Source organism: Neurospora crassa, linkage group V (genome assembly GCF_000182925.2).
Source record: "Neurospora crassa OR74A linkage group V, whole genome shotgun sequence".
In the NCBI taxonomy this organism is placed as follows: domain Eukaryota; kingdom Fungi; phylum Ascomycota; class Sordariomycetes; order Sordariales; family Sordariaceae; genus Neurospora; species Neurospora crassa.
Genome location: NC_026505.1, coordinates 2,045,024 through 2,060,071, shown reverse-complemented (window position 1 = coordinate 2,060,071; position 15,048 = coordinate 2,045,024). Strand labels below are relative to the sequence as shown.

The 15,048-nt window shown below is 52.0% G+C and overlaps 4 protein-coding genes across 5 annotated transcripts; 3 read left to right on the top strand and 1 right to left on the bottom strand.

Annotated features, from left to right (window-relative positions):
• Window positions 1-340: 340 nt before the first annotated feature.
• Window positions 341-2,439, bottom strand: NCU03684. Of its 2 annotated transcripts, XM_011396260.1 has the most exons (2): window positions 1,933-2,439; window positions 341-1,839 (listed from the first exon to the last, which is right to left on the bottom strand). In XM_011396260.1, the coding sequence occupies exon 2, from the start codon at window positions 1,674-1,676 to the stop codon at window positions 852-854; it is 825 nt and encodes a 274-aa protein (XP_011394562.1). In that variant the 5' UTR covers window positions 1,677-1,839; window positions 1,933-2,439; the 3' UTR covers window positions 341-851. The 2 variants fall into 2 exon arrangements, with proteins under 2 accessions (XP_011394562.1, XP_011394563.1); XM_011396261.1 differs by having other exon boundaries at window positions 341-2,439.
• A 795-nt stretch (window positions 2,440-3,234) lies between these two features.
• On the top strand, window positions 3,235-5,776 carry NCU03682 (endonuclease/exonuclease/phosphatase). The gene is made up of 2 exons (XM_956365.3): window positions 3,235-4,570; window positions 4,642-5,776. The coding sequence occupies exon 1, from the start codon at window positions 3,518-3,520 to the stop codon at window positions 4,385-4,387; it is 870 nt and encodes a 289-aa protein (XP_961458.2). The 5' UTR covers window positions 3,235-3,517; the 3' UTR covers window positions 4,388-4,570; window positions 4,642-5,776.
• A 1,705-nt stretch (window positions 5,777-7,481) lies between these two features.
• Window positions 7,482-10,736, top strand: NCU03681 (hypothetical protein). Its single transcript, XM_956364.2, has 2 exons — window positions 7,482-8,046; window positions 8,149-10,736. The coding sequence occupies exon 2, from the start codon at window positions 8,257-8,259 to the stop codon at window positions 10,051-10,053; it is 1,797 nt and encodes a 598-aa protein (XP_961457.1). The 5' UTR covers window positions 7,482-8,046; window positions 8,149-8,256; the 3' UTR covers window positions 10,054-10,736.
• Window positions 10,737-11,783: 1,047 nt separating this feature from the next.
• Window positions 11,784-14,054, top strand: NCU03679 (hypothetical protein). The gene has a single exon (XM_956362.2). It carries the CDS (start codon window positions 12,105-12,107, stop codon window positions 13,680-13,682), a length of 1,578 nt encoding a protein of 525 aa, XP_961455.1. The 5' UTR covers window positions 11,784-12,104; the 3' UTR covers window positions 13,683-14,054.
• The last annotated feature ends 994 nt before the right edge of the window (window positions 14,055-15,048 follow it).

The following is a 15,048-nucleotide window of genomic DNA, read 5'->3' as shown; positions in this document are numbered from 1 at the left end:
AAAAAAAAAAAAAACAAGGTCCGACAAATCAAAGTCATGAGAAATTCAAGATTTGGGGTTCCAACCCGGACTGTAATAGTCCGCTCGGCACGGCAGTGCAATGTATACTTTATGGTGGATATTACTCATTGCAACTGCGACTGTGAAAAACAAGCAGCTGCGGCGTTATGTTCAGGCGGATGTAACCCATTTTAGCTTTGCATCAGCGAGCCGTTTTATGCAAGTCCTCACTGCTCATCTCCAAGCTGGTGATACCTTTTTAAATAGTGGTGTGCACTCGAATTTCCAAATTCAGTTATAGAGATGTTTGGGGAGATTGAAAGAACGTCCTAGCGATGCAGTAAATATCGACACATGGAGGTTAGAAATCCGTCAGTACGGTGTACTTGATTCATTGAATTTGAGCAGAACAGAAAGCCGTGAGGTGTGAACCTCAAGTAAGTATCTAACTCGTATGTCCTCCGCCCCATCTCCTATGAAAACAAAGACAGACCCTGGCCAGTCACTCACACCCACATAACTAGCCAACTATGGTATACCGCTGGCATGTCAGAAAAGTCCATGGCCATCTCCCATCTCTTCCTTCTTATTCCACCCTGTTGTGATACCTAGGTAATGCAGTACTCCGTACATGATGTCGCCCAATGATTTCCCTGATGCAAAGTTCCAGAAACGAATGTGCAGAAGGGTATAGGAACAGGACCTAATCCACCAACGCCGTTATCCAACCATGAGAAAATGCTAATGTGCCCTCCAAATGCAAATGATGATATCCTCCCACCCTAGACCATGTGAAGGAAATGTACAAAGTAGAGATAGCGAAATGATGCAATCCAAACACAAGCTGTGAATCACTGCTCAAAGGGCAGCGCAAACCGAACCCTCTTCTTTCCCTTTGAAGCCGTTGACGGTGACTCAATGTTCCTGGCACCAGCATACTTCTGCTCCGCGTGATGGCCGTCACTCATCTCGCTTTCGTGAAGCTCCTCATCCGTCTCCTCCTCGATAGCCCAAACATCCGGGCTAGGCTCACGCCAAGAGTGCGGTGACCGACGGAATGGTCTGAACATCGTTCGTGGACCAGGCCGGGTTAATGGCCGACCCCGGTTGGCGAAGTGGCTATAAGATGGAGAGGGAGGCGTCAGGGGCAAATCATAGTCAGCCGTAGAGGTACCCCTGTAGTTGTCCAGTCTGCTGTTTGGGCGGCTGTTGCTGTTACTGTGGCCCGAAGAAAACCTCATCTTGGGTTTCTTGGTCAGGTCCTTCAGGCGAAGAACAGGCAAGTCGAATGCAGCGGCTGCAAGGTGCATGTAATCCTCTTTGTCCTCGGGCGTAGGATACCCATCAAACTCGAGCTCGGGAGTCGACGACTTGGGTGGTGTTGGCGGCCGAGGGGGCGGGAGGCTGAGGCCGTCGAGGCTGGATGGGCTAACACTTCTCACGATGGGCGCTGGGCGTTTGGTGTCCTCGATGCCGGCGTCAAAGTCCATGTCGAAATCCATGTCGTCGTCGTCAACCGCATTGGCGGCAGGTGTGGGCGTGAGGAAGTAAGTGAGGGGGTCTTGGTCGATGTTGGATAGGTCGACATCGTGAAAGTCGCCATAGTCGATTCTTAGCTGAGTAGGCGGCCAGGAGTCACGAAGAGCTCCACGGCGAATGGGTTGAGAAGAAGGCATTGTGTTGGTCGTGGTGAAGAGGATGATCCTTCACGAGAGTAGAGACGAGACTGCTGTTATATATGAACCTTTGCACCACACCCCCAAAGGAAATGCCACCAAAAGATATGCGGTGACAAGAGAGGAAACCCGACGCCGGCTTGGCCGGCTCAAGATAACAAATCTGTCAGAAAATGGGGTGTCAGACACAACCAGAAACCGACGTTCTCCTGCTGCTGTATGTATAGAACCTGAAGAGACAACTGGGTAGACTGACGAGCTGAATACGAACGAGCATGCCTTGGCTATATACCAAGCCGGTGATGACTACACCCTCTCACCGGAAATGGTTGGCATGTCTCGCATGCCACTCTCGCAATATCAGACACAGTCATCGGTGTAGTGCCAACCATGATGAGGCGTTGCCTTGTGAGGTGAACATGGTGTGTCACCTTCCAACGATGTGTCTCATTTGGCGGGGCGAATGCACCTCCTCCTTGGGTCTTTGGCCAATCAGGCCCCGATCTCTGATCGCCTATCCCCGACAGGACTCCAAAAGCTCCCATAAAGCGTGCCATTCCTAGCATCACGGGGCGGGATAAGGAGGGGTTTTGTGGGATCGCTTGGTTAGCTTGGAACGAAATGGGTAGAGGGAAAAAAAAATTAAACATGGTTCGATATCGAAAAGCAGGGAAAGGATTGCGATGGAGAAGTGGAAACGCGGCTCCCACGGCTTTTCGGTATCACGCGCAGCAAAGGACTGGGTTGCTGAGCTCAGACACAGTCAACAAAATATGAGAAAACCAAGGAGGCAGCACCCACCCGGGCCGCCAGATGACTGCGCAACGCGCAAGCATGATGGCTGTGAATGTGTAAAGGCTGGTGAATAAGCCGGATTTTCGCTCGGTGTTGAATTGGAGACATGGACGGAGACATGGCACGGAGCCGCATCACCGAGTCACTGGATGGCTGCCGAATCACAGCTACCTACCCAGCTACGGTGTAAGTGCGAGCTCTTGGAAAACCCACAAGGTCACGCCAGCTGCCAGCAGAAGACCCCACGATATCTGTGTAGCCGCTGTTCGCGCCTAGAGGTGAGAGATTTCCAGGTCTGATCTGAGGTACCCGCATGATGTGCAGCCGTGGCGCGTGGATCATGGCCGGAAGAAATCAAGCCAGAGGCCAAAACCCCTGGAATGATCCGGGGCGGAAATCGAGCGATTGACGAGACATCGAGGAACAAGATGCGCCGATTGATCATGCTTCGTCATGAAGCAGGAACACGATCGTGCATGAGCAATAAGAGGGTGCAACTATCTATTTAACCTGCACTGCTGATTGCGGCAACCCGGCACCGCTAGCAGCCCAACCAGGCCGTGACATGACAACGAAAAGGAAAGCATTGGTGAAGTTGACGATCGAGTCCAACATCATGTTGTAGAGGTAGTCATCAGTCACCACTAAAGGTATGCGCACGTGCGGGCTTGTGAATGCACTCGTTGCAGTGATGTGCAAGATAAGCACCGATAAGAGTTGGATGCCGAGGGCTCGCGGCAGGCATGACCTGACTCGGCTGCAACTTCAACCGTCAACTTCACCTTCAACTTTTCTGACCTTTGGACTGCAAACATGAACAGAGCGTTCCTTTTCAACTCACTTAGTGCTTTGTTGAGGGGAGAGAAAAAAAAACCTGGTCAGACTCGACGGTGAGACTCGGTCCGACTCTCTTTACTTTTCCTCTTCCAAGTGTTTCTGATATCCAATTCTCCCTGATCCCTGTCACCATCTCGAGCCCTACCGGCATCTATTATCGTTAGCTTCGATTCCCGGCAAGGATTTGGCTTGGGCTTTCAACTGAAGCAATGACGCTCCGAGAATCGCCGGCCCCGGGTTCTGCTCAACTCCATGTCCGATTTGTGTCGTTCAACATCCGCTTCGCTACCGATAATCCTGTTCCTGGAGAGCAACCGTGGACTGAACGTCGGCCAAGGCTTTGTGCTCAACTCAACTTTCTTACCTCTGGCCATGACTCAACATTTCTCTGCCTCCAAGAAGTCCTTTACTCACAGCTTCTTGATATCCAGGATTCTCTCGGTCCGTCGTGGAGCCATATTGGCCGGGGCCGAGAAGACGGCAAACTGGCTGGCGAGTTCTCACCCATCTTTTTCCGAGTGGACGAATGGGACTGTGAAGACTGGAAGACGTATTGGCTTTCCGAGACTCCAGAAAGGCCGTCAATCGGTTGGGATGCTGTCCTTGAGAGAATCGTGACCGTCGGATCATTCCGCCACAAGACGACAAGCAAAGCGGTCATTGTTATGAGTACCCATTTTGACCACCGAGGGCAGATTGCGAGGGAAGAAAGCTCCAAGCTCATTCTCATGCTAGCCTCCGAATGGAGACGAACGCATGGTGACTCTTATCCTCCTTTGGTTCTGGGCGGCGACCTCAACAGCACCCCGACAGACCAGGCATACAAGACGTTGACCTCATCTGACTCGGGACTGCAAGACACATCTGCGGTTTTTCCAGATGAACTAAAGTACGGCAACCGCGACATTACATACACGTCTTTTGGCGAGCCAGACGAGGAGCCAAAGACCATCGATTTTCTCTTTGTCCAGAGACCACCAACCCTCATACTCAGGTTGTTTGGAATTCTGCCAAATAAATTTGACGATGGTGTCTTCCTGTCTGACCACCGACCTATCTTTGTGGATATGGAGGTGTGATCCTGGAAAGGTGTCTTCACTCTTCGGCTCCCCTATTTTTTTTTTCCCGTCTTGCGCGCCTCTTGTCCAATAGTTCCGTCACTTCGTTTTTATTCATTCTTTTGTTCGGTTGCTCTAAGGCGGCCTGAATAGCACCATTGTATCAGACGACTAGCTGGCCAGTGGTTGGGCATCGATGCTTTGGTGAGCCAGCTACCTATCTATTCATGTTCCCTCATCCTGTTACAAACAATGCGGCTAATCATCGAGAACAGCACGGTTGTTTGTGCTAGACCTGCTTAGTCTTCGGGTTTGTTGAAGACGGAGAAAATGGAAGTCGTTGCTTGATCAGAGCAAGAGGTTTCTTTTTGGCACTGCAGACTAAATCGGAGGGAATACCACGACCAGGCTATTTATCAGCCCGTGCTTGGGTCTTCGTAAACGAAGCACTTCGCTACGGACCTTCTGTCTGGGCCGAAGCTGCACGCTCCAAGCAACAAAGAGATACACGGTGCTCATTTGTCAAATTTCTGTCGATCAGAGCCGAAACCGTGATCTTCAAGTGCCCCCGGAAGGATGTTACGCGTTACAACTCGAACCGGACCTGGACGACTGGTGATCTGAGGTGCCTTCCTTGGCCCACAGCTTGCAGTTTGAGCCTCCTTTTCCTCGTTGGATGTTTCAGCCACGTCTGGACTCAAAGACTCCGTCCAAAAGACTTCGAGTGATCTGCGCCGAGTATGGAGATACCAGATTGGCGGGAACCAAGACGCTGCTATATAACTTGGTGTGATGTCACTACAGCACCATGGTACTGGTACGCCAATGATTATGTGCATCATCGACCGCATCGTCCTTATAGAGATTCGCATAGTCTGCACAAAGGGTTGGCTGCACCCTTATACTTGAGTCAATGCCTTGTACCTGTGCCGAGTATAAAGGGAGCGTCTTTTGGAAATCTGTCCAATTTGTTACAAGTCGGTGACCGCCCAAGATGGCTTGTTGTGCGACAAAGATGTTGAGTCACTTGCTCTTCAGTGCAGATTTCACGGACGATTCGCATTGATTTTTCCGCTCTTTTTCTTCCTGTGACAAGCCGCTTTTGATGGCGATACAGCATGAGACGTAGCTCGTCTCCCGCGCATTCTTCCGCGCAATTGCGATAATGCGCGAAGTTGGCACATCTATTGCACCCTCCCAGTTATCTCACCCTCCCTACGCCGCACGTTGGTTTAGTCTCGTTACAATGATGCACTAGAAACGCTTCTTCTAGGCGGGTGACTTGAAGTTTGAGGGGTTAATAGTCTTTATGCATTTGGGTTGGACAGGTAAGAACGACTGTTGGCATCACACTCACGCTCACACTCGAAACTCGAGGGCTTGGCAGAATAAACATATTTTCCACATGGCATTGTACTGCGAAGCGAAAAATTGCTGGTGACAAAGACGGGCTCCCTTGTTCTTGCCTTGAGACAATGCTGACAATCAAGGCTTGAGGGCGCCATGTCTCACTTGACCCGATAACGGTGAATGCTAAAGGTTCAATGCTTATGATTGCTCATGGTAATTACTATCATAGACATGAGCAGGTTGGGACACCCACCGATGAGAACTAACCTACATGCCTGCACCAAGCTGGATGACTTTGACACTGTGACGGGCAGAAGCCGCATTTCAGAACCTACCATACAACTTCAGGAAGAGCGAACAACTAAATCAGAGGGAGGACGCGAATGGCTGTGTTGACCCTTCTGCCTAGAAAGCGGGCGGTGGCTATTCTCATAAACATTTGCTGCACCGACTATACGGGCCCAGACTCCAATTACCTGCTCCCTTGAAAACTCTTAAGATTAGTCCAATGTGATTCCAGGCACATCCTCACGTGGCATTAACCAGTTTCCTTCATGTCACGATATCGTTTTCGGCTTTGGGGGTCCCAACGAAGCGAGTGTCGACTGTGCCCGTACGGCGTACACTGAAGCAATCCTGCAAATTACCATTGATACCCAAAGAGAAGAGGTCGGGCAGTAAAGAAGGCGAAGCAGATAGATAAGCTAGACAATAACAGGCTATGGTAAGTGGTACATCATGTCTCCAGGTTTTCATACAGCCTAACCCATCCCATCATCCCGGGAAATCGTTGACATCGTTTCCCATTACCTTCATCTTCTTTGCGCTTGGTCTTTTTCGTCCTCATCTGCGCAGCGCAACCACACACCAGCCCCCTTTCTTCACTCCCGTCACTCGGGCCAATGTCCAGACTGTACCCTCCTTCAGGCGAGTAGCAACAACTTCAAACTCGTCTAGCCCACCACACCCTTCGGAGAGTTGAAGCCTCGTGTAACAATCAACCGCCCATCCGTTAATTCCCAACATCAAGACTGCAAAAGACAGCCCAACATGCAGTCTTACTCCAAATATTTTATAGCAGCAATTGCTCATGCGCGTGAAGATCATTACTGCCTGCGAGACTGGAGAACATCATTTCGCGTTTTTGCTTTTCCGCCCATCTGTCTCTGCCTTTTGGTGGCCTACTCTCCTGGAGGTTTAATCATAGACACTCGAGTGAGGTGATTTTTTCGTGTCGTCGGAGGATCGATTACCTCGGAGCAAGGGGTTGGGGTTGACGGCGATTCACTCACTATCGACTATCTGGAGCCATCCCCCCAGTTTCCCCCACAACGGGATCAACAACAGAACGGATCCACCATGCTCCAGCACCCAATCCCCAAATCCACGAGGCACACCCTGTCATACAGCAGCGTATCATACGGTACGAATACCCGAACAACGCCGTTGAATCTTTCAGCATCGACTCAGGCATCTCAGTAGACGGGACGTTCAGATGCTGCAGTCACCGCGAAGAGAAAAAGCGATAAGAGGAATTTGCTCAACTCAAGTAAGGTCCGGAAAAATCGAGAGAAACGAAATCTCTGGTAGTGCCAGCTCGCTCTCCGATCACTTACCGTTCCGCCAAGCTGTTTTTTTCCGGGGCACCGTTGCTGACGCCGTTGCTGCATTATCGATACAAGTGTGGGTGGTGTTTCTGCGTCACACACACTCGCTCGCTCTCACTCCCCTCCAACCCCCTCCCTTCTTTTCTTCTGAGGTGTCTCGCTGAGGTGTCTTCCCATTCCCGTCGCCCCGTGTCTGTTTTGTCGGCTCTGGGTGCCCGTCCCGCCACAGCTCAGACAGACCTGGATGGCAGCCTAGTGTAAGAAGAGAAGACTGCACTTGGATAGGGAAAGAAGGAAGCTTGCAAGCATCCAGCTACCCAGCACGCGTCGCACCCCTCTCAGTCCCGTCTGTCCCTACTACTACCTCTAGTTGGACCAAGTGTCAGAGGCAGAGGCTACACCCCCGCAGTCAATAAAACTCGTTGTCGCCCACTCAGCCACATTCCTCCATTACATTTATTTTTTTATTTTTTTATATCTTTTTTCATTCTTTTCTGTAGCCTTGCTACTTCCCTCCGTCGGCTTCTGCTGGGCATCACCCATCGCGACGAAACACCACAGTCCCGTCGGCTTCAAGCAGACACTGACAACAAGCGCTTACTGGAACATCAGACGAGACGGCCCTGACTCCATCCCATATTCCCGACGCTTCAGTCCCCACCTCACCCTTGCTGTTCTGTCCTGCACCATTGGTTATCGCTCTAGGATCACCCCCGCTCTTAGGTTCGTGCGTTTCGTCCCAACTGACTGTGTGTCATTTGTTGTTGTTGTTGGCGTCGGCATCCACTGCGCAAGCATGAGCTAACCTCGTTGTCCTTACATTAGCGACTGAATATCCTCACTGCGGCCCGCCTCCGCCTTGCGGCTCAGTTGCCTTGGTTCGTATTCTCAAGTGGCCCTAAATATCGTCTCGCGAGCTGTTGCTCGTTTCCAATGAGTTCGACCCGTTCAAAAATCGCGTCTGTGGAAGACGCCGACGACGACGGAAATATTATCCAAGGAACCTCCCGCTACGCTGCCTCTGTTGGCTCCAAAGAAAACTCGAGCTCCGGTCGCGCACGAAAAGAGCACAAGAAGTCAGACTCTTCACCCATAGTCACAAACAGCCAGCCCGACTCCGACTCGACTCAAAATCCCCGCAGAAGCGAATCCTCAAAGACAGCACGAAGAGAGCGCGAAAAGTCGACATCTGGGACCAAAAGATCCAGCATGTCGTCCTCACGCCCCGTTCCACGACATGCTAACACCACCGGCAATCTTCACCGGCGGGGAGATTACGACAGGAACGGAAGGGAGATCGAGGCCTCATATTACGGTGTGAGCCCTACTATGACAACCTCCTCCTCTCGACCGCCTCGTCCTCAGACCTCCACTCCCCGGCCCGTTAGTTATTACGGGACAGGCCCGACACGACCACCTCCACCTTCTGCTCGCTATATTACCTCTGGGCCTCCGCCTCCTCCGCAATTTATGCCTCCATCCTATCCAGCTACTCCGGCAACATGGGCTGGACCAGGGCCCATGCAGCCATTCCCCATTCCGACGCCGGGCTCGTTGAGCCGACAGGCTACAGACTACTTTTCTGCACAACCCGTTGATGCACGCTTAGATGCCCAACTCGCTGCTCTTAGCCTCGGAACTAGCCCGAATCGCCCCCGAACCGCCCTAGCTTATCGTACCTCCCGCGCTCTTGAATACGGGGAGGCAGATTTCGACGAAGAGAACGAGAGATCGATGCCGCGGCCTTCTCTTTCGCACAGAAAGTTGTCGAGGGACGAGGATGCGCGAAGAATGCCCCCTCCAGTCAGGTCGTCTACTGCTCACCCGTCAGGCAACCCACATAGGCCACCGCCAGCACCCTCAACACCAGGCAGACGAGCTTCACGATATGCCGACGAAGACCAGTCGGGCGATGCGTTATTTGCCCTTTCGCCAACTCCTTACGAGTATCAAACCCCTGCTCCCGCTGCAAGCCGAGCGCGGTCCAAGTCAAGACCGAGGCACCAGCGGCGACCCAGTGTCAGTGCAGGAACATACGAAGACCAGGAGTCCAGGATGGAAATAGCCAGTCGGCATAATCGGCGACACTCGTATTATGGAGCAGCACTACAACCAACTACTGCTTCTGGAAGCGGTTACGAAGAAAAGATTCGTCAAGCTGCCAAGTACCAGACCGAGACACTTGGTGGTGATCCGATGCCGCTCACGGCCGAAACTCTCCGCAGAGCCCAAAGAAACGGCGGTAGCAGTCGTTCCACCAAGAGCTCGGAAGAAAGCCGTGATGAGAGCGATTACAGGCACTCGGCAACAACACGAACCACGCGGTCAAGCGCCAATCCACATGAAGATGTCACCATTCGGGTGATGAAGGGCAAGGGTGCCGTACTTGAAGTCAATGGTGCAAAGCTGAAATGCGCTGGCGGTGCCGAAATCAACATCTCAAGGAACGCCATCACATCCGGGCGAAATGGAAATGAGAAGGCGTACTACGATTACGAGGAGGAATATGATGAGCGCCAGCCTCGGTATATCGAAGATGGACGCCACCAGCACTATGAAGAACGTCATTCTCGGGCTGAGCGATCTCAGACCAGAGCTCGCGCGGCCTCGCGGGCGAGGTCACGCCCAAGATCAATGCATTATGCTGGTCGCGATATTGACGGTACCGATTACGACTATATCCCGGCCTATCCCGAATACCCATCGGATCCTCCGACGTTTCGCTACTGAGCGGTCACTGGGCCATGCACGAAGATTTACGACTGATTATTTTTTTTTCTTTTCCATGTTTTGGTTCTGATGATTACGAGATCATGAGACGACGAAATGACAATGATAAAGACACAGAAGAACGAGCAAGAACCGAGTTTGTATCATGTTCTTTACGGCCCTTATGTTTAGCGTTGATGATGTCTTCCTTCCTTTTCTTCGATTCTTCATAATATCTTCTTTAGCTACTCCTCACTTGGATTTTGTACGATTTTCTTCTTGGTTGGCACTGTTAGTCTTGCTGCAAGTCACTGTCTGATGGACCCGGGAAAAGTTTTGGAGAGACGATACCCCATATCTGGCATGGCACAAAAAAAATCATTTAAGCACGACATGATCGATGGCTCATTCTGTGATTGCTGCTTTCTACTTGTTGATCAAGATCTTAATTACTTCTGTTTCGTTAAGGAAAAGTGGTGGTAGTGGTGACAGAGTTCAATATACATTACAAACCCGAAGCAGATGAACAGTTGGCATGAAACCCGGACAGTAGATGGTCGGCTAGAAATACTTATCTACACTCTCTTTTACATTCTCTTAGCAATATCACTTGCTTCATCTTGAATCGTATCGATGTACTAGGGCCCTTCTCTGTCGACCGAGCGAGGTATGGCGCCGCGGCGAAGCGTTTCTATGGTCGCAACCGTCCAACATAGGTCATAAATACATTCCTCACATCTTGCAACAGTTAGTTCTTTCGACACTTGATCATGCCAAGACATACAGGCTACTGCTACCTAAAGGACGAATTTTGTTCATTGCATACATAGCCTCGTTCCTAAGCCGATGAGAATATGAATCTTATCGGACATAGCATAGTAAGCAAGTTCCTACTGGAGTCAAGTCTCCTCTATTCTCAACATCAGGAGTCGCTCCAGCTACCTACTCAGCTGGCAAAAGTTTTTCTTATCAGCTTGATCACGTAGTGACTTGGCGGGCTTTTCCTTGAGCAGCTAGAACTATTACCCCCATGAAAAGGAAATCATTTGTGAACTCGCTTTTCTTTCAAGTGTAGTATTATCATTCCCAAGGCAGACATCAACAGCACCGTCACGGTCCGTGTAAGTGACTCGTCGCGAGAATAGCCCAGTGCCAGGAGTGTGTCGTCCTACTGTACGGCAGTAGCGAGCACTGCACTGCACTCACTCCACAATGCTGATTCCCCATTTTTACAGTTCAGTTGCAAGGTGAAACACGCTGTTGCCCTGAAAGTGCCAAGCCTTGGGCTGGTCAATGGCCGCTTACTGTGTATGAAAAAGGTATGTACTTAGGTACCACATAACGACGTCATGGTTTACCATGGAAATACAAGCTTGCGAGCTGCGAGCACGATGATAGCAGGAGATTATGAACCGGTACACCAATACAGAAGTGCGATTCGTGTGTGTAGAACGAAGAGGATGAAATTGCGTCGCGAAGAGAGGAGGGGAACGGGAAAGAATTGGAAGGGTCAGGTGGTGAAGAGGGGATCGATGGCCGTTCTGCCAAACTGAACCGAACCTGCCAGATGTGCCTGCCTGGCTTTTGCGTGGTTCCCAGCCAACCGAATCCAACGGAAGTTGACGATCGCCAGCCAACCAGGCAAGAACAACAGAACCAACGCACACAACTAGGTAACTGAGCCACCCCTGCAGGCCCTGGCTTATTTGCCCAGCCCCGGTCCTTCCCCAGCCCCCCAGTTTCTGGGCGAACAACATTCTGAGGTCCCCTCCTCTCAAGCGCCAAACCTAAACACTGCCCAGAAAGACAGGGCAAACTTGACGCTTACGGCTACGCCAACGCTTGCAGCACGTCGACCTGCATTCTTCACCCAAGCAACCTTCAGCAACTTGCAGTTTTGCAAGCATCTGGACGTTCTTCCATCGAAGCCTTCCACTCCAGCAGCCGTATTCCTTCAGAAGCTAGCGATCGACGAAGCTTACATTCTCTTCAGCTTGGCAAGTTGACCAGCGCTTCAACAACTCAGTTTGGGCCTTCGTCTCTGCCAAACCGGCGGACGCCAAACCGCAACTATGGCACCCGTGCTTCGCGCCCTCATGGCGCGTCGCCTTGTTGTCAGCGGCAAAGACATTGCAGCTCTCGGCCCTCTGGCAGCGCGCGGCATTCTTCTAGCCCGCGATGACAATGACAACAAGGACCGTCCCGACCCGGAGAAGGGTCTCGTGCACCCGCAGGATATCAACAACAAGGCCATGTTCGCTTTCTTCGGCCTCCTGGGCGCCGCAATCGTTATCGGCGCCGTTTGGTTCTTCTTCTGGGCCAAGAACGGTGGCTTCTACTTCAAGGAGGACGACTGGGACGACTACAAGTCGACGGTGATGCGCCGCAAGGGCCCCAACGGCACCATCTACTCCGGCGCAACGCCCAGCACCATTCTTGGCGGCGGCAGCGTGTACAAGGACGTAGCAGATGACGACGGCATGACGGAGATGGACAATACCACAGTTGTAACCGCCACCACAGGCATTACGGGCATCACGGGCATCACGGGTGGCGTGTCCGACATCTACGGCCGCGAGAAGCGGCGCAAGAAGCGCGAGCAAAAGGAGCGCGACAAGGAACGCCGGCGCGAGGAGAAGGCACGCGAGAAGGAGGAGAAGAAGCGGAGCAAGCGCAAGGTCGGCACCGACGGCATCATGATTGACGAGGAAGCCGAGGCCCTGGCTGAGGAGCAGCTGCGCAACTACCGGTCCGAGAAGCCTGCCCGCGTTGGCGGCATCAACGTCGCTAGTGAGGCGAGCGAGTGGGACGGCTCAACGAACCCCAGCTGGAGTGGTGTGGGTACTTCGACTGTTGACAGCGGCAGCACCGTCACGTCGGAGTTGATTAAACATCAGGAGAAGCGTGAGCGGAGCCCTAGCAAGAAGGAACGGGACGAGGAGCGCGCTGCCAGGAAGGAGGCAGAGCGTAGGGAGAGGCGCGAGCAGCGCGAGCGGGAGCGTGAGCGTGATCGGGAGCTTGGCCGTGACCGTAATCCTGAGAGAGAGCGTGAGAAGGAGAAGAAGACAGGCGGCATTCGTAAGGTGTACTCGACAGCCGACAAGAACGCCAGCCGCGAAGCCGAGCGTTTGCGGGCCGAGGCGCGTCGTCTGCGAGAGCGGGATCGTGCGTCTGCAGCAGCCGGGCAGCGTGAGCGCGAGCAGCGGTCGTCAAAACGGGACTTTAGTTGGCAACACGGAGTAGGCGACGAATCGTCCATCGCTCTGCGGCGTATCGACGAACGGGGCGAGAGCGTCCTGGATGATGTTCACGAGCACGAGGAGGGGGTTATCGCCACGGGCAGCAATGGGCAATACGCACGAGTGAATAACCAGGACTATGACGAAGTCGACCAAGTCCCACCGCTGCGTACGTCACGCGCCTTGGTTCCGTCCAGCTACACAGGGACGGAGAGCGAGATGATGGAGAGCGAGGTCAGCGGCCACAAGGTCTATAAGCACCCGGTTCACATTCCCGTTAGCGGCGCGGAGAGCTCGGTGGGAAGCGATGTGTCGTATGCGGAGGAGAGGAGGAAGAAGAGAAACGGTGCTGGGTACAGAAGGCACCACCGGAGGGATGGTGATGGGGATAGCAGCGTTGGCGGTTACTAAGAGAAGATGTGATGAGCATCGGCTTGCTGACTGACGAGATGTTATGATGATCATGACGATTGGAAATGAGAAGCGAGAGCGATGGGTGGAAAGCAATGTATCACACTCGTAACGGTGTCGGAGATGGTGAGCGAAAGATGAAATAATGTCTGCATGAACGAGCTTTCACACGCACAGCAACCCCTTTGTTCTCTTTTTTTTTTTCTTACCCTTCTTCTTCCTTCCATGGCTAAATACCTGGCTCAGACACAAGCAGGCGGGCGTTCGTTTGTTGTATGTAGTTTTATAGTCGTAGCAAATAATTGTTTGATAGGGTTCAAAGGTAGCTAGCTGATGTAAATGGTATTTGCAAGTAGTGTATCAACATCCTTCTTTTCTTCTTTATTGTTACATGCGCACCGCATGTTGAACGGCCACTTTTGTTGCATGAGTTGACATCCGGGTCACACGGAGTCTCGGATATGCTCCGGATGCGCCGGGTGTCGGACTCCATGTTGTTCGAGGTCGCGGGTTTTGTTCCATCATGCGCCATGGGAACCAAGTTCACTCGATTTGTGCCGTTCACTGAAGCCCGTCAACTTGCATGTGGGAAACAGTAACTGAAGGGTTCCCTCGAGCCCAGAGCAACGTAGGGATGACGACACTGGCTTGAATCCGCTGTGCTTACGGACGCCGCCGATCTCTATATCACGGTGGTAAATCGATAAAGTGTGATTCTGGACCCTGCCTTGCCGGTGTCGATTTTATTTTTTTATATCATGACAGCCGTGGAAGGCATTGATTAAGAAACTGGCGAATCATCCATAATTTCTTCGAATTGGCTAATTGCAAAACACTTGACCGGCAGTCTATGTATCCCATCTTTGATTTTCTGGCATGATCGTCGAGATCTTGGACCGTCGTCAAACTGCGCCATCTGAAACGGCGCTGCGGCCAAGAGGATCCTGGTACTCCAACACGGCCCATGGATCAGTGTTCCTAGAATAGCGTTTGTCGTTTATGCGCTGTGTTTTAGGAGGCAATGTGAGTGCTTATGGACGCTTTTTGAAGGACTGGAGTGGGCGATGCCAAACGCTCAAAGTTGACGTTTAGGTTACCCATCGAGATCAAGATGCAGGTCGTTTAGTAAACGTTCTCGATGCTTCCTTTGGCCGATAAGAGCGTTGTAAAGGAAAATCAAAGCCTGGCTGAATGCAAGAATTCCTTGCTGGAACACCGTGTTGGAGGGTCGAGGGGTTTCCAGCAAACGACGGGAACGTTCAGTTCGTTGCTGTCGTGGGCGTCATCTTCCTGTTCTCCGTCACTCCAGATTCTGGCAAGCCACTCCGACAAGAAAAAAAGCATCCCCCGCCACCTGCTATTGCTC

Excerpts from the sequence above, each read along its gene's own strand:
- NCU03684 (XM_011396261.1), bottom strand. The coding sequence starts at position 1,676 with ATGCCTTCTTCTCAACCCATTCGCCGTGGAGCTCTTCGTGACTCCTGG.
- NCU03679 (XM_956362.2), top strand. The coding sequence starts at position 12,105 with ATGGCACCCGTGCTTCGCGCCCTCATGGCGCGTCGCCTTGTTGTCAGC.
- NCU03682 (XM_956365.3), top strand. The coding sequence starts at position 3,518 with ATGACGCTCCGAGAATCGCCGGCCCCGGGTTCTGCTCAACTCCATGTC.
- NCU03681 (XM_956364.2), top strand. The coding sequence starts at position 8,257 with ATGAGTTCGACCCGTTCAAAAATCGCGTCTGTGGAAGACGCCGACGAC.